The sequence below is a fragment of the Narcine bancroftii genome, chromosome 7, assembly GCF_036971445.1.
Source record: "Narcine bancroftii isolate sNarBan1 chromosome 7, sNarBan1.hap1, whole genome shotgun sequence".
Classification (NCBI taxonomy): Eukaryota; Metazoa; Chordata; class Chondrichthyes; order Torpediniformes; family Narcinidae; genus Narcine; species Narcine bancroftii.
The window spans coordinates 211,340,388-211,359,200 of record NC_091475.1 but is presented as its reverse complement, the minus strand read 5'-3'; the positions used below and the strand labels follow the sequence as shown (position 1 = coordinate 211,359,200).

The window sequence follows — 18,813 nt, the reverse complement described above, 5'->3', positions numbered from 1 at the left end:
GGGAAGAAAATGTCCTTGCGCCACTGGATGCTCGTCTTCAGGCTCCTGCACTTCCTTCCCGATGAGAGGAGAGTGAAGAGGGCACATCCTGGGTGGTGGAGGTCCTTGATGATGAAGGCTGCTTTCTTGAAGCACCAACTCATTCTGAACTGAACGCAACGCTCCTAAGTGTGGTCGATCCAGAATTTTATAGAGCTCCTTCATTACTTCTCGGATCTTCAACTCATTCTATCCCCCGACTATCGAAGGCCAGAGTACCACGCGCCTCATCAACCTGCACAGTGGCCTTGAGGGATCTGAGGACCTGAACCCCAATGTTTAGGCTAGTGGGTCTCAACCTTTTTCTTCCCACTCACATCCCACATTAAGTAATCCCTACGCCATTGGTGCTCTGTGATTAGAAAGGGATTGTTTAAGGTGGGATGTGGGTGGGAAGGGAAGGTTGAGAATCACTGCTCTAGACCCAATTGTTACTGAAATATTTTGCTTGATATAAATTGTCATGGGTCCATTTCCTTTGGAGCTCTGAAACCGTGCACATAACGAGTCCATGAGGGACGATTCAAACAGTGGTTTTCAAACTCTTTCTTCTCACCCACATCCCACCTTAAGCAATCCCTTACTAATCACAGAGCCCCGATGGCATAGGGATTACTTAAAGTGGGATGTGAGTGGAAAGAAAAAGGTTGAGGACCACTGGTCTAGGTGCTATTCCCTTCTCTTTTCCCCAAAAGAGATTGAATTTGGTTGAAATTGCTGCCTGTGCAGCTGTTGGTTGGGCGCTGAGCACCGTGTGTGTGCATCTGATGCCGATTGTGAAACCTGTGTGGGTTTCCCGAGCTGTGGAGCCACACGGCGCAGGACTGGCCCTTTGGCCCAACTCGTCCACGGGTTCGGGGCTGGCCCCACTGGCCTACATTTGGTCCAAGAAGCCTTTCCCCTCCACGTACCTCGGGGTTGTGTGTATGAAGGAGCACAGGTCCCTCTGTGACTGCAGGGCGCACATGGTATTAGTTCCTCAAAGGCTGGAGAGATTCTTCCAGTTCCCCTTTTGCAAGAGTGAGGTGATTAAAAGTGAAATTCTCACTTGCTGCAGCGGGAACACCAGCCAAGAGGAATAAAGTAGCATGGGATTCGAGGTCAGGAGGTAACTTGCGGGAACTGAGGTGTGTGACATATGAAATGTCCCCTGATCTGATGGGCTGTTCGGTGAAAGATCTCTCCTGCGGAGAGAGCAGAAAACATCTGAGCTCTCGCCCTCTGCGAGCTGCTGGGGAAGCTGTGAATGGCAGGCAACCACCGGTGTCTTGAAGGGGGGGGGGGCTCTCCTGCGAACCCTAGGGACGGTTTGTCTCGCCTGACGGGGTCTCATTGTGTGGGTTGAGTAACGATGGGAATCAAGTTTACTTTCCTTGTCACATGTGGTTGAGGTGCAGCGAGGAGTTCTGTTTATCGTGCAAGTCTACCAGCTCAAACAATCTGCTGGAGGAAGTCAGTGGGGTTGAGCAGCGCCTGCAGGAGAGAAAGAATGGGAGGGGAGGGGTGGGGGGGTTAAGTCTTAGAGAGTGTTGGGGGCCTGGAATGCATGGTTGGGGGTGATGGTGGAGGCTGGTGCAATAGGGGACATTCAAAAGGCTCTTGGACAGGCCCATGGAAGTAAGGAAAATTGAGGGTTATGGGGGTGAGGGAGGGAAGGGTTAGATTGACCATGGAGTAGGTTTAAAGATAATGTGGGCTGAAGGGCCAGTTCTGTGCTGGAATGTTCTATTCAGATTTAGACATTTGGGGTCAGGATCCTTCATCAGACTCGTCTGTCTTTCTCTCCCATGGATGCTGCTTGGCCTGCTGGGTGAGTTCTTCCAGCAGATGGTTTTGTTCTGCAGTTCCAGCGTCTGTGCCTCTCGACCCATGTACAGCAGAATGAAACCCAGTGCAGAGACACAGGTTACAGCGAGTGATCCGTTTCAATTAAAGATTCCTTTATTGTCATAGTAGAGGACAGGTAATTTTAGTCGGAATTGCCTTCTTCCTGCCATAAGGCAAAGGGTCGCCATTATCATCGCCCAGCGCCCCTTACAATACAAGAGAAAGAGAAGCCGAGGAGAGTCCCTTCAGAATCACCAAATGTCTGTGGATTCACCTCCAGCGATTCCCGCAGCTGCACCGGCTTCCTGTCTGATCCGTGGGCCGCCCCGAGCTCCAGATTAAAACCCCTGATGTGACCAGGGACCCTTCAGTGCCTGAGACCCCTTTGGGGGCCTTTCTTGCCCTCAGCATCCTCTGGAATCCTGGCTCCGATCCCTGGTTCCCACAAGCCAGTCTCCAGAAGCCCGTGCAGGTCCTTCAGCCGCTGAGCCCCTCGTCGGTCCGCCGCCGTGGTCACCATCCTGCTGGAGGGTCGTCTCCCTGACTTCTGCTTCTCAAGAGGGGAGGGGGATGTTCTCCCTGTTTCTGAAGCCCTGATGCCCCCCCGAGTCTGCAACCCTTTGTTGCCACTGCCAAATACAGGGTAGACCCTGCAGTTGAAGGATTTTACTTACACACACCACCAGCCCCTTCAACAGGCTGTTAAGAGCATGTATGGAGCCACGAGCATTAGGACCCTGCTGAGTAGCACTGTGTCTCTGCTGTCCCAAGTCTGCACGTAGGGCTGCATGGTTGGCATAGCGGTTAGCGCAACGCTGTTACAGCGGCAGCAACCAGGACCGGGGTTCGAATCCCGTGCTATCTGTAAGGAGCTTGTACATTCTCCCTGTGTCTGTGTGGGTTTTCCCCAGGGACTCCAGTTTCCTCCCACCATTCGAAACCTACCAGGGGTTAATGGGGTGTAATTGTGCGGCATGGACTCGTGGGCTGAAATGGCCTGTTACCGTGCTGTACGTCTAAATTAAAAAAATTTAATTGTCCACGCTCCCACATAATACATCCCACAGCCATTATGTTTTAATTTTAGTATCAGGTCCTTTCGGCCCACGAGTCCGTGCCGCCCAATCACACCCCATTAACCCCTGGCACGTTTTGAACGATGGGAGGAAACTGGAGCCCCTGGGGAAAACCCACTCAACATGGGGAGAGCGTGAAAACTTATGGACAGCGCAGGATTTGGACGTGGATCACCAGCGGCGTAATGGTGACACGGGCTTCTCAATGGGGTTCTGGGGTACCCCTCCCAGGCAGAGTGCCTTCTGTCATTGCAGTGCTGTTTGTGGGATCTTGCTGTGCCTGGATTAGCTGTGGAGAGCAGGGCTGGTGGATTGGGAGAAGCTTCATCAGCTGTGAGGAGATTCTGGATTTAATGGGTTGCTATAGAAACTCTGTTCTCTCTATTTTTTGTGGCTGTATTCTGCATTTGACATCCCTTCAGTGTCTCAGCTCACCAATCTCCCCTCCCCTTCCTCTCATTCCTATCCTACCTATACTCTCCTCCCCTCCCAAACCACCACTCCCTTCCTACCTTGCCCCTCTCCCCTGTCCTCCTCACCCATGCTCCCCACCCCCTTTCCCCTCCTCCTCTCCCCACGTCTTCTCCCCTCGCATTCCCAACCCCTCCACTCCTCTCACCTTCCTCGACCTCGTTTTCCCAACCTCACTTCCTTCAGCCCACCCTTCATCCTCTCCGCCCCACTTCCCCCTCTCTCCATTCCTCCTCCACCAGCTCCTCAGGGACGTGTAGACCGAGATGAGGAGGGGAGGATATCACTTTAAATAACATTGGAAAAACAGTCAGATTAGTCGGAACAGGCCAGGTCATTTGGGGCAGATGCCAAGGTGGGTGCTTTGAATGCGATGCCGGGATGGTGGTGGAGGTTGGTACAGTAGGGACATTTAAAAGACTCTTGGACAGACACATGGATGTAGAAAAAGAGGGTTACGGGTGTGAGGGACAGAAGAGTTGGATTGTTATGGATTAACAATGGAGAAGGTCAGCACAACATTGTGGACTGAAGGGCCTATACTGTGCTGGAATAGAAGCATAGAACATTACAGCACAGAAACAGGCCCCTTTGGCCTTTCTAGTCTGTCCCGAACCATTTATCTGCCTAGCTCACTGCCCTGCACCCAGTCCATAGCCCTCCATACCCCTCCCATCCATGTCCCTGTCCAAATTCTTCTTCACCTCGAAGCTCGTCCCACACCCCCCACCTCTCTCTGTGTTAAGAAGTTCCCCCTTGTGTTCCCCCAAACTTTTCTCTTTTCACTCTTACCTCATGTCCTCTGGCTTGTATCTCACCTCCCCTCAGTGGGAAAAGCCTATCTACATTTACTCTGTCCCCCTTATAATTTTAAATACCTCTATCAAATCTCCCCTCCTTCTTCTACGCTCCAGGGAATAAAGTCCTAACCTGTTTAACCTTTCCCTGTAACTCATTTCCTGACGTCTGGGCAACATCCTAGTAAATCTTCTCTGCCTTCTTTCTATCTTATTGATATCTTTCCTGTAGTTCGATGACCAAAACTGCACACAATCCTCCAAATTTGGCCTCACCAATGTCTTGTACAGCTTTACCGTAACATCCCAACCCCTATACTCAATACTTTGATTTATGAAGGCCAATGTGCCAAAAGCTCTCTTTACAACTCGATCCCCCTGTTAGGGAATTCTGTATCTGTATTCAATAGACAATAGACAATAGGAGCTGGAGTAGGCCCTTCGGCCCGTCGAGCCAGCACCGCCATTTTACAGATCATGGCTGATCACTACCATCAGTACCCCTTTCCAGCCTTATCCCCATAACCCTTAACTCCTTTGCCCACTAGAGTCTTATCTAACTCTCTTTTGAACATAATCAGTGAATCTGCCTCTACCACCCTCTGTGGCAGAGCATTCCACAGATTCACACTTCTCTGGGTAAAAAAATGTTTTCTCATCTCCGTCCTAAAGGGCCTACCCTGTATTCTTAAACTATGCCCTCTAGTCCTCGTCTCCCCCATCATTGGGAACAAGTAATCAGACTTCACCTTGTCTATCCCCCTGATGATTTGGTATACCTCAATCATGTCCCCCCTCATCCTTCTAAACTCCATCGGATACAGGTCCAGTTTTTCTAGCCTTTCAGCATATTTCAACCCCGCCATCCCTGGAACTAACCTTGTAAATCTGCGCTGCACACCCTCTATAGCTAGTATGTCCTTCCTCAAAATTGGAGACCAGAACTGGACGCAATACTCCAGGTGGGGTCTCACCAGGGCCCTGTACAACTGCAGAAGGGCGTCTCTGTTCCTATACTCCAATCCCCTTTTTATGAAAGCCAACATGCCATTTGCCTTCTTCACAGCTTTCTGAACCTGCATGCTAGTCTTCAGTGACCGGTGAACAAGTACTCCCAGATCCATTTGCTCCTCCCCACTCCCTAGCTTGTCTCCCAGATCCTTCTGTTCTACTGCGCTCCTCAGTGCCCGACCATTCACCGTGTACGTCCTTTCTTGGTTTGTCCTTCCAAAATGTAACACCTCATACTATTTCCTATTCCCTGAGCACTCTCTGCTCCTTCCAACTTTCAGACAAACAATGAACCTGTTTCTCTCCCCACGGATGCTGTCCGACCTGCTGAGCACGCCCAGCCGTTTTGTTTTGCATTTTTTGTTGGATTTCCAATTTGTTCATCTTTCGGCTCCACGGCAGTAGCTCCTGGCTGCAGTCCCTGATGCAGCGGGTGGGCTTTGCAGCGCAGGAACGATGGCTCCCGCTGACTGTCCCAAGTTAGCCCCTTGCCCAGAGTAGACCACCCGGCCTTGAGGTATAAACTCACACTTGGGTGAACATGTTCTTGCTTCCTTCCCCAGTAGCTGAACAGGTGGCTTCTTGTAGTAACTGTGTCAGTATTAATTTAAATAAAACAGAGACACCAGTATAGCACAAGAGCAGGCCCTTCAGCCCACAAGTCTGTACTGAACATGATGCCCAAAGACTGCACCTGTTCCATATCCCTCCTCCCCCTCCGCAGTAAGAGAAGCCTCTAAAACCCTGCTATTGTATCTTCTCCCACCATCACCCCTGCATCCTGTTCCAGGACCCCCCCCCCCACCACTCTCTGCGTAACAACAAAAACTTGCCCCACTTTACACCCTCCCCCTCACTTAAATGCACGTCTTCTGGCGTGTGACACTTTTACCCCAAGGCTGCCCTCCCTACCACAAGGCCATAAGATATAGGAGCAGAAATAGGCCATTCAGCCCATTGAGTCTGCCCCGCCATTCAATCATGAGCTGATCCATTTCCCCACTCATTCCCACTGTCTGGGCTTCTCCCCGTAACCTTTGATGCCCTGGCTAATCCAGAACCGATCGATCTCTGCCTTAAATACACCCAATGACCCGGCCTCCGCAACCACCTGTGGCAACAAATTCCACGGATGAATTTCTAACTAAAATTGAACTACCAAAACTACAAATAGAGGAACAAAATAAATTAACAGAACCATTTGGAATAGTAGAAATACAAGAGATAATAAAAAAATTACCAAATAATAAAACACCAGGAGAGGATGGATTCCCAATAGAATTCTATAAAACATTTAAAGATTTATTAATTCCTCCCCTCCTGGAAGTAATCAACCAGATTGATGAAACACAAAGCTTACCAGATTCATGTAAAACAGCAATAATTACAGTAATACTAAAGCAAGGGAAAGATCCACTCGCACCAGCGTCATATAGACCAATATCATTACTTAACACAGATTATAAGATAATAGCTAAACTATTAGCAAACAGATTAGCAGATTATGTACCGAAAATGGTAAATCTAGACCAAACTGGATTTATTAAAAAAAGACGCACAACAGACAATATTTGTAAATTTATTAACTTAATTCATGCAGTAGAAGGGAGTAAAGCGCCAACAGTAGCAGTTGCTTTAGACGCAGAGAAGGCCTTCGACAGAGTAGAATGGAATTATTTATTCAAAGTATTGCAAAAATTCAGTTTACCAGAGAAGTATATTAATTGGATTAATGCATTATATAAGGGACCATTGGTGAAAGTGACAGTAAATGGACATGTATCAAAGCAATTTAACTTAAGCAGGTCAACACGGCAGGGATGCCCACTATCACCTTTATTGTTTGCGTTAGTTATAGAACCACTAGCAGAATTGATAAGAACAGAAAATAATATAAAAGGAATAAAAATAAAAGACAAGGAATATAAAATCAGTTTATTTGCGGATGATGTTATAGTATACTTAACAGAACCAGAACAATCAATAAAAGAATTATATAAGAAATTGAAGGAATATGGAGAAGTGTCGGGTTACAAGATTAACGTAAATAAAAGTGAAGCAATGCCAATGAATAATGCGGATTTCTCAAAATTTAAGAAGGAATCACCATTCAGATGGCAAATGCAAGCAATAAGATACCTAGGTATACAAATAAATAAAAACCTCGGCCAACTATATAAACTCAATTATTATCCACTAATGAAAAAATTACAGGATGATTTAGAGCATTGGAAAGATTTACCACTAACACTAATAGGAAGGATAAACTGTATTAAAATGAACATTTTCCCAAGGATATTATACCTATTTCAGGCATTGCCAATACACTTGACAGAGAAATTCTTCAAGGAGTTAAAGAAAATAATAAGGAAATTTTATGGAAGGGGGGGAAACCGAGGATAGCACTAGATAAATTAACAGAATGGTATAAACAAGGAGGCTTACAACTGCCAAACTTTAAAAATTATTATAGAGCCGCACAATTAAGATACCTATCAGATTTTTATCAAACAAGGGAAAAGCCAGATTGGACTAGATTAGAATTAGATAAAATAGGGGAAAAGATACCTGAACACATATTATATAAATGGGATGAAAAATTGGTACAATATAGAAGTTCTCCAATATTACATCATCTACTCAATATTTGGAAGAAGATTCATGTAGAAAGAAATAAAACAAATTATCAATTACCAAAACTAATATTGACGCAAAACAAGTTACTCCCTTTTACAATAGATAACCTTTCCTTTAGAGAATGGGAGAAAAAAGGGATCAAAAGAATAGAAAATTGTTTTTCAGGAAATAGATTCTTATCCTTTGAACAAATGAAAGATAAATACAATATAACTCAAGATACAGTGCTGGCATATTACCAATTGAGATCCTACTTGAAGGACAAATTAGGAAGCAGTCTGAGTTTACCAGAGGGAAGTAACTTTGAATATGTGATTACAGATACAATGATAATCAAAAGATTTATAACAAATATGTATATTAAACTGCAAGAAAAGGAGAATGAGGAAACAAGTGGTAAAACTAAACAAAAATGGGAACAAGATTTAAATATAAAGATAAAGAAGGAAACATGGGAGAAGTTATGTTCTGGAACGATGAGAAATACAATAAATACGAGGTTACGTATGATACAATATAACTGGATACACAGGCTATACATTACACCTCAAAAGTTAAATAAATGGGACCCAACAGTATCTGATAGATGTTTTCGATGTAAAAAAGAAATGGGAACAACAATTCATGCAATCTGGACATGTGAGAAAGTAGAAAAATTTTGGGAAGATCTAAACCAAATATTAAATAAAATTACATAAAACAATATACCAAAGAATCCAGAGATCTTCCTCCTAAGTAACATAAAAAACAAAGAATTCGGAATTGATTTGGAGGATGCACAAAAAAGATTTGTTAAGATAGCTCTAGCCGTAGCAAAAAAATGTATTATGTCAACCTGGAAATTGGAAGATAATTTGAAAATACAACAATGGTATATAGAAATGAATAAATGTATTCCATTAGAAAAAATAACATATAGTTTAAGAAATAATATTGAAATATTTGAACAAATATGGGAGCCTTACATGAAACACAATAGAGAAAACCTACCGGGGACATTCACTACCTAAATTAATGAAAGGAGAAGGAAATGAAAAGAATTGACTCAGTGGAATTTCTTGTTTATTTTTATTGAATGACAACATTGTTTGACTGGTTTAATGTATCCTAGATTTTGTACTTTAAATGATCGGGAAGGGGGTGGTAGGGAGGGTGGGATGGGAGGAGGGAGGTGGGGTAGAAAATGGCACTGTATATATTTGAAAAAGAAAAAGTATGTATCATGGTTAATGTGGTTTATGGTGTGAAAAAAAAAAAAACCTGTTAGAATATTCACAGGACTACCCCTCTAATTGTATTGGAATAATGTAACAAATAAATTTAAACTTAATCTTGAGAAAGCAAAAAAAAAGAAACAGGAACTGGAGTTGGCCATCTGGCCTGTTGAGCCTGCTCTGCCATTCAATGAGATTATGGCCGACCTGATGATGGGATCCTCTCCAGTCACCTGCCTTTTTCCCATATCCCTTACTTCCCCTATGATGTAAAAATCAGAGGTACTGAAGCAAACGCCACCAGGCTGAGGAATAGCTTCTTCCCACAGGCAACGAGAATGGTGAACGACCAAAGACTGACCCTCCGAGACTCTCATATTCATGAAACAATATTTATTTGTATGGATGAAATATTTGTCCTGCAAATTTGTCTGTATGTTGTGTCTGGTTGTGTGTCTACGTGTTTTGCACCGAGGACTGGAGAATGCTCTTTCTTCAGGTTGTACTTGTACTATCAGATGACAATAAACTTGACTTGAAATCTATCAACCTTGCCTTAAATATATGTACTGAGGTCACCTCCCCTGCTTCAGTGGGCAGCGAATTCCACAGATTCACCCCCCTCTGGGATAACCAGTTCCTCACCATCTCCGTCCTAAATCTACTACCCTGAATCCTGAGGCTGTGTCCCCTAGTTCTGGTCTCCCCCACCAATGTGAAAAACTTACCTACCTTTATCTTATCTCTGCCTTTCATAATTTTATATGTTTCTTAAGATACCCTCTCGTTCTTCTAAATTCCAGCAAGCTCTCAATCTCTCCTCATGGGCCAACCCCCTAATGGGATCCACCTGGTGACCCTCCTCTGCACCGCCTCCAAAGCTAGTCCATCCTTCCTCAAGTAAGGGGACCAGAACTGCACGCAGTTCTCCAGATGCTGCCTTGCCAGGACCTTGTACAGTTGCAGCAGAGCCTCCCTGCTCTGAAATTCAATCCCCCTGGCAATGAAGGCCAGCGTTCCATTTGCCTTCCTGATAGCCTGCTACATCTGCAAACCAACCTTTTGCAATTTTAAGAAGTCCCTTCAAAAGATAAGGGCCAGATTGAAAGTAAGGTGTTTGCAAGAGTCATGGCATACTTTGCCAATCTGATAATCTGTCGATAGTTTTGTATCTTCTGGAACATCTAAGTTTCTTTGTGCATAAGAGCTCTGTGGAAGATTGTGAAGCAGCAAGATAAGGTGGTGATATTCTTGCATAGTTCACAGAACTGGAGGCTTGACTTTTCAAAATCTTGTTTAAGCTTCACTTTTGTGTTATATTTTCTATCAATGAGGAAGCAAAAAAATGTCTAAAATTGGAAATGGCATGTGTCACCTCAGTTTGCTGAGAGTCTTGGCAGAGAGAAGGTTGCATTTTGTAATCAGCCACACTGCCTTGAGACATTCCAATGGTCCAAAGTGCAATTTCACTTGTAACACTGTGTTCAGTAGATATTCTTAGATGCCGCAAAATGGTAACGCCTGCGCTGGCTGGGAAAAAGAGGCCAGATTCGTTTTCTCAATGTGGTTGTTTCACTATACAGGTCTGGGGATTGTTCATCTCACTGTGTCTTGTCAGTGTGATGGGACGCTAGTGTGGTGCACCCTCAGGGCTGTTCCTTTTGTTTTAGAACATTGCAGCACAGGAACAGGCCCCTTCTAGTCTGTGCGGAAACATTTTTCTGCCTTGCCCCACTGACCTGCAACCATTGCATTGCCCTCCGTACCCCTCCCATCGATGGACCTGTCCAAATTCTTATATGTTAACATTGAGCCGACATTCACCACTTCAGCTGGCAGCTCGTTCCACACTCCCACCACTCACTGCATGAAGAAGTTCCCCTTAAATTTTTCCCCTTTCACTCTTACCTCATGTCTTCTGGTTTGTATCTCACCTACCCACAGTGGAAAAAGCCGATCTACATTTACTGTCTCTCCCCCTCATAATTTTAAATGCCTCAATCAAATCTCCCCTCACTCTTCTACACTCCAGGGAATAAAGTCCTAACCTGTTGAACCTTTTCCTGTAACTCAGTTCCTGAAGTCTGGGCAACATCCCAGTAAATCTTCTCTGCACTCTTTCTATCTTATTGATATCTTTCCTGTAGTTTGGTGACCAAGACTGCACACAATGGTCCAAATTTGGCCTGAACAATGTTCTACTACCATAACATCCCAACTCCTGTCCTCAATACTTTGATTTATGAAGGCCAATGTGCCAAAAGCTCTCTTTACAACCCTGTCCACCTGTGATGCCACTTTCAGGGAATTATGTATCTGTATTCCCAGATCTCTGTCCTATTGCACTCCTCAGTGCCCGACCATTCACCGTGTACGTTCTTTCTTGGGTTGTCCTTCCAAAATGCAACACCTCACCCATGTCTGCATTAAATTCCATCTGCCATTTTTCAGCCCATTTTTCCACCTGGTCCAGATCCCTCTGCAAGCTTTGAAAACCTCCTTCACCATCCACAACCCCTCCAATCTTAGTGTCATCTCCAAACCTGCTGATCCAATTTGCCACATTCTCCTCCAGATCATTGATATAGATGTCAAACAACAATGGTCCCAGCACTAATCCCTGAGGCGAACCACTAGTCACAGGCGTCCAGTTGGAGAATCAACCATCCACCATTACCCTCTGGCTTCTCCCGTCCAGCCATTGTTGAATCCAGTTCCCCACTTCACCATGAATACCGAGCGTCTGAACCTTCCTGACTAACCTCCCATGTGGGACCTTGTCAAAGGCCTTACTAGAGTTACATTTAACAAGACATTTATATCAACACCAACACGATAAAACACAAACACATCTAATAAGCTGGTTGTTTGAAAAGAGAGAAAAACTTTGCAATGAATCAATTCTGCCCCTCTGATACAAATACCTGTGGGGCCCCCACCGTTTTCAGAACTCAGCCACCGTCCTCTTGGACACCGTGTAACCCACTCTAATGACACACGGGTCTGAAAGAGGGGCAGTTAGTCAGCCTGCCCTCAAGCCTCAACTGCCCGTCTCCTCAACCCATGAATGACCAGGCCCAGCAGCAACCCGAGATCCTCCAGGCGAGCAATTTCTTTCTCTCCCCACCCTGCACCGACCGGGTAACCGTAAATCTGGGCCTTGGGGCTGAAGTGCAGCCAATCGGTGCTGCCCGTCCCGCAGTGCGACACTCCCCTCTGTCCGCAGAACTCTCCCCAGGATCACCCAGGATCATTTTAGCCACGTGGAGTGCAGTTTCCCTTTTCAGCACAGCAAGATCTAAATACAGCTGGTCGATATTAGTGCCACCTCATTGGGTGTTGGCTGCCACTCCACTCTTCCTGGCCATGGGCCCTGGGATCTATCAGTACACCCGAGTTGTAGCTTTCACTGTTGGTGTCACCATGATGGCCGGTCACACTGCCTGGCCGGTCACACTGGCTGGCCGGTCACACTGCCTGGCCGGTCACACTGGCTGGCCGGTCACACTGCCTGGCCGGTCACACTGGCTGGCCGGTCACACTGCCTGGCCGGTCACACTGGCTGGCCGGTCACACTGGCTGGCCGGTCACACTGGCTGGCCGGTCACACTGGCTGGCCGGTCACACTCGCTGACACACACGCTCGCTGTCACACACGCTCGCTCTCACACACGCTCGCTCTCACATGCTCGCTCTCACACACGCTCGCTCTCACACACGCTCGCTCTCACACACGCTTGCTCTCATACTCACACATTCACTCAGACACACACATACACAATCATACACACTCACACACAGCCTCACACGCTCACTGTGTCACACACACACGCGTGCGCACACCCTCACAGATTCACGCTCACGCTCACTCTCACTCACAGGTCCACACACACACATGCTCGCTCCTGTGCGTGCACACACAAAACTAAGCTTTGAATCCCGCACTGTCTGTAAGGAGTTTGCCCGTTCTCCCCGTGTCTGCGTGGGTTTCTTCCAGGCACTTTTCATTCCTCCCGCATTCCAAAATATATGGGGGTTGTAGGTTACTTAGATGTGATTGGATGGCATGGGCTTGTGGGTCAGAAGGGCCTGTTACTATGCAGTATGTCTAAAACTTTTTTACTTGTTCATCAATCTCACCGCCCATGGGAAGAAGTTGATCCCCAGCCTGTCCATCCTGATTTTGATGCCCCTGTAGTCTCCTTCCTGATGGTGGTGGGTCAAAGATCCTGTGGAAAGGGTCCTCGATAATTCTTTGAGTGTTTAAGCAACACTCCCGATGAATGTCAATAGAGGAAAGGGAGACCCCAGGGATCTTCTCGGCTGTTGTGACAATCCTCTGTATTGACGTACGGCCTGATGCTTTGCAGCTACTGACCCCAACAGCGATGCAGCCGGATAGGACCCTCTTGATTATGCTCCTGTGAAAGGCGGTCAAGATGGGGGCCAGTAGCCCTTGCCTGGCTCATGAGGTGTTGAGGGTCTACGGTTGGCTGCCTGTTACCTAACACCAAGGAACTTTGTGCTCATTGGCTTGTAGCGGTTCCCTCCTTGAGACGGTGTGGGCAGGGCAGTGGGTTGCTATCGGGGTGGGGGGGGGGGGCGGCTTAGCTGAAGCAGTGGGAGTAGGAGGGGCACCGGGAGGCGGCTGAGCGAGCAGTCAGCCCATCTGTGCGCTGATTGAACTTCCTCAGATTCCTTCATCTGCACCAATTAAAAATAGACGCTGAGACTAGACGTTGCACATGTAGATGTACCAGAGATACCCATCCTCAAGGGCATACATTTCCTCCTGTAACCTAGGCTGGTCTCTCAGACAGCTGCTTCGCAGAAAACTCTGGGGACGTGCAAAGATCTGGTTTACTTCTCTCTCTATACCGAGGGCTCTTCTGGGAGCAATTTTTTGATTATCTGTAACACATCTTGAAGAAAGACTCAGGCCCCGGAAACATTGGTAATGTAACTTCACCTCCTGTGGATGCCATGAGACTGGCTGAGTTCCTCCAGCATTTCTGTGCTTTCACTACAATTACAGCATCTGCAGACTTTCGTGTTTCGCAATATCAATAAGATGGAAAGAGTGCAGAGAAGATTTACTAGGATGTTGTCTGGACTTCAGGAATGGAGTTACAGGGAAAGGTGAAACAGGCTAGGACTTTATTCCCTGGAGCGGAGAAGAACGAGGGGAGATTTGATGGAGGTATTTTAAATTACGAGGGGGGTAGACAGAGTAAATGTAGGTCGGCTTTTTTCCACTGAAGGGAGGTGAGATACAAACCAGAGGACCTGGGTTAAGGGTGAAAAGGGAAAGGCTTAGGGGCAACTTCTTCACACAGAGAGTGGTGGGGAATGTGGAACGAGCTTCCACCTGAAGTGGTGAATGCCGGCTCAGTGTTAATATTTAAGAAGAATTTGGGGATGGAGGGGGTGAGGATTTGGCTCTGGAAGGTCTACTTTAGCCTTTCTCAATGGGAGCCACAGCACATTTAAGTAAAAGCGTCACTTTCTTTTAAATTTAATTGTTTTTTTACAGCACAGTAGAAGCCGATTCATTAAAAACAAATTAAGTATTAAAACATGACAGCACTGTACAGGCCCTTCAGCCTCCCCATGTTGTGCCGAACCGTATAAAAATGCAAAACCCTCCCTACCCTATAACTCTCTACTCTCCTTTCATCCATGTGCCTGTCTAATAGTCTTTTAAAGGTGCCTAATGTTTCAGCCTCTACCACCACTCCTGGCCAGGCATTCCAGGCCTCAGCAACTCTGTGTAAAAACCTTTCCCCTGATGTCTCCCCTATACTTCCCTCCCCTAATCTTCTACATGTGTCCTCTCGTGGCTGTTATTCCCACTCTAGGATACAGGTACTGGCTGTCCAATCTATCTATGCCTCTCCTCATTTTGTTGACCTCGATCAAGTCCCCTCTCATCCTTCTACGCTCCAAAGAGAAAAATCCCAGCTTTGCCAACCTTGCCTCATTAAACATGCCCTCCAATCCAGGCAATGTCCTGGTAAATCTCCTCTGCACCCTCTCCAGAACCTCCACATCCTTCCTAAAATGAAGCGACCAGAACTGGATACAATTGTCCAAATGTGGTCTCACCACAGACTTATAAAGCTGCAACCTGAATTCTCTACTCTTGGCCACAATCCCCCTATCAATGAAGCATAGAATCCCATAGGCTTTTTAAATTATCTTATCAATCTGGGCAACTCTCTTGAGGGGTGTATGGACATGAACCCCAAGATCCCTCTGTTCATCCACGCTCTTAATTAACCAACCGTTAACCCTCTACTCAACTCTTCGATTTGTCCAGCCAAAATACATCACCTCCCACTTGTCCAGATTGAACTCCATTTGCCATTTTTCTGCTCAACACTGCATCCTGTCTATGTCCCCTTGCAACCTCTGACCACCTTTGCCATCTACAATTCCTCCAATCTTCATGTCATCCGCAAACTTACTCACCCAACGTTCATCCAGATCATTTATAAAAAAATCACGAAGAATAGGGGACCGAGAACAGATCCCTGTGGCCCTCCACTAGTCACTGCCCTCCATGGAGAGTACCTCCCTTCCACCACTATTCTTTGTCTTCTTCCTGCAAGCCAATTTTTTATCCAGACACCCAAGGTTCCACTGATCCCATGCCTCTTGACCTTCCGGATGAGTGTCTCGTGGGGGACCTTATCAAACATCTTACTGAAATCCGTATGGACCACATCTACCGCCCTACCCTCATCAATTCAGGCAGTTTCAACCTGTGCCACCCAAATTAACTTACAACCCCTGGATGTTTCGGAAGGTGGGAGGAAACCAGAGCAGAAACGGAATCAGAATTTATTGTCGTGAACATGTCACAAAATTCGATGTTTTGGGGCATTTTCACAGAGCAAATGTTGCTATAAATTGCATTTTTAAGATAAATAAATATTGCAAGAAAATGGAATAAGGTGGTGTCTGAGGTTTGTTGCCCGTTCAGGCATCCAATGGCAGAGGGGAAGAAGCTGCACTTGTGCCTGCTGGATGTTCGTCTTCAGGCTCCTGGACCTCCTTCCCGATGGGAACAGTGTGGCCTGGGAGGTGGGGGACCTTGAGGATAGAGGCTGCTTTTTTAAGACACCGCCTCTTGTAGACGTCCTCGATGGAGTGGTGACTTGAACCTGTGATGGCGCTGGCCGGGTTCACAACTCTGGAGTTTTTTCCTGTCCTGAGCATTGAAACATCCATACCAGACAGTGATGCCACCAGTCAGAATGCTCTCCACGATCCATCCTCAGAGATTTTGACACCCAAGAATTTGAAGTTCCTGACCCTCTCCACTACTGAGCCCTTGATGAGGACTGGGACGTGTTCCCCTAACTCCCTCCTGAAGTCTACAATCATCTCCTTGGTTTTGCTGACGTTGAGCGCAAGGTTGTGGTTGTTACACCACTCAATGAGCTGATCTATCTCCCTGCTGTAAACTTCCTCATTGCCGTCTGTGATTCTGTTGACGACTGTGGTGCCTTCAACAAATTTGTAGACGGATTGGAATTGAGCATGGCCACAGAGTCATGGGTGTGCAGTGAGTAGAGCAGTGGGCTAAGCTCACATCCTTGGGGTTTGCCTGTGTGGATCATAGATGGTGTCTCCAATTTGTACTGACTGGTCTTCCAATGAGGAAGTCAAGGATCCAGTTGAGGTGGGGGGGGGGTGGGATTCAGAGGCCCAGGGTTTGGAGCTTGTTGACCAGCGCTGAAGGAATGATGGTGTTGAAGGCCGAGCTGTAGTCAAGGAAGAGAAGCCGTGTGTGTGAGTTGCTGTTTTTGAGGTGATCCAGAGCTGAGTGGAGAGCCAGCGATATTGCATCTGCTGTGGAGAGATTGTGACAATAGGTGAATTGTAGCGGGTCCAGATCTTTCCTCAGGTACGTGTTAATTCTGGCCATGACCAGCCTCTCAAAGCATTTCATCACAGTAGAAGTTAGTGGTACTGGGTGGTAGTCGTTAAGGCAGCTCGCACTACTCTTCTTGGGTACCGGGATGATTGATGCCATTTTGAAGCAGGTGGGAACCTCAGACGGCAGCAATGAGGTCAGAAATGTCCATGAACACCCCAGCTATTTGGATGGCGCAGATTTTCAGTACCCTGCCAGGTGCGCCGTCAGGGCCTGACACCTTGCAAGCGTTCACCTTCTTGAATAGTGTTTTGACGTCAGCCTCAGAGACACAGATCCCAGGGTCTTTGGGTTCTCATTGGCTCCATTGAGTTCTTCTCAAACTGGCCAATGAAGGTGCTCAGCTCATCGGGAAGTGAAGCATTGTGGCCATTTATGCTGTTGGTAGGATGTGGCACTGGAGAAAACCAGCACAGACAAGGGGAGAATGTTGCTGTACAGGGAAGTCGGTCAAGAAACATTGAGCAGAGTCCTGGGAGTGGGGGGCATTGCCAAAAAAAAGATGTCTGTTGTAGTTCAATGGTGGATCTTGGTGTTCTGACGATGTTGAGTGGGATAGAACCCCGGATGGGTTGAATGGACTGATTTTGAGTATTCTGTTGTTTACAGTGCTGCATGACCATGGATTGACACCAGGTTTTGGCATGATGACCTTGGAAGAAGGGGGAATGAGCGTCAGGGAGTGGTTGGGGTACCTTCACCTGGAGCAGTATACGACGCACTTCACCGACAACTGCTACTTCCACATGTCCGACTGCTGGGACATCGGGAGCGACGATCTCTCCCGCATTGGGATCTGCCTTCCTGGCCACCGAAAGCGTATCCTGTCTGCCCTGCAGAAGGGTCCGAGGAGCCCAGCCCCTGCGGTGGGTCCCCTTGAGAGGCCGGTGCCCAAGAAGAGGAGCATCTACCCCAAAGCTGCCCATGGCGTCGTGGACCAGAGGCACCTGCCCTTGGTGCCACTGAGAAAAGCCCTGGGAAGGCCCCCCGCCAAGCTGCCTCCAGTGGCACGACCCCGCAGACTGGCCTCACGGCCACCACTTGACCAGTTTCCCCGAGCGGAGGCAGTGGACCCCAGCCCAGACGCAGAGGGGGCACCGGGGGCACCGGGGAGCGGGATGTGCCGACAGGACCTTCCTGCGCTACCGCCACGCCAGACCCCAGAGGCAAGGAGGCCTCCATTAGTGCCCTCCAGGACGCACGCCCTAGCCTCAGTCCCTGACCTCAGGTGAGTCTCGGTGGGGGGAGGGGGGTTGTGGTGGAGGAGTCTGGGCCCAGAGGGAAGAGAAAAGAGCGTCCCTTTGAACAGAGATGAGAAAATGGTGAATCTGTGGAATTGGTTGCCACAGGCGGCTGCGGACGGAAAGTCATTGGGTAGATTTTTCAATGAAAAGTAAAATTATTCACCGCGTAGCAAAAGCCGATTCCGGGCTCTTAAACCTGTGCCGTCCAATTTTATTCAAATTAACCTGGGCGGCAGGATTAGTATTGTGGTTAGTGCAGTGCCAGCGATCAGGACTTGGGTTTGAATCCTGCGCTGTCTGTAAGGAACCTGTACGTTCCCCCCGTGTCTCCGTGGGTTTTCCCCGGGGGCTCCGGTTTCCTCCCACCCTTCAAAATGTATGGGCATTCCGTGTAATCGGCACGGGCTCGAGGGCCAGAAGGGCCCATTACTGCACTGTACTTTTAAATTTAAGTTAAAACCCCTGTACGGTTTGAAGGGTGGGAGGAAACCGGAGCACCCAGAAGACACCCACGCAGACACGGGGAGTGCCGGATTCGAAGCTGGATCACTGGCG

General features: G+C 47.3%; 1 protein-coding gene across 10 annotated transcripts in view; it reads left to right on the top strand.

Moving 5' to 3' along the window:
• LOC138739667 (arf-GAP with Rho-GAP domain, ANK repeat and PH domain-containing protein 1-like) overlaps positions 1 to 18,813 on the top strand; it is a 200,240-nt gene that overhangs the window by 41,295 nt on the left and 140,132 nt on the right. For 3 of the 10 annotated variants that reach the window (XM_069892186.1, XM_069892187.1, XM_069892189.1), the window contains exon 2: positions 17,624 to 18,242. The exons of 3 other annotated variants lie outside the window; for them this stretch is intronic. In XM_069892186.1, the coding sequence (XP_069748287.1) occupies positions 17,624 to 18,242 (619 nt within the window). Of the gene's footprint in view, positions 1 to 1,105; positions 1,167 to 14,121; positions 14,212 to 16,438; positions 16,643 to 17,623; positions 18,243 to 18,813 lie in introns of those variants that run through there. 4 more of the 10 variants (XM_069892188.1, XM_069892190.1, XM_069892191.1 and 1 more) reach the window with 4 other exon arrangements.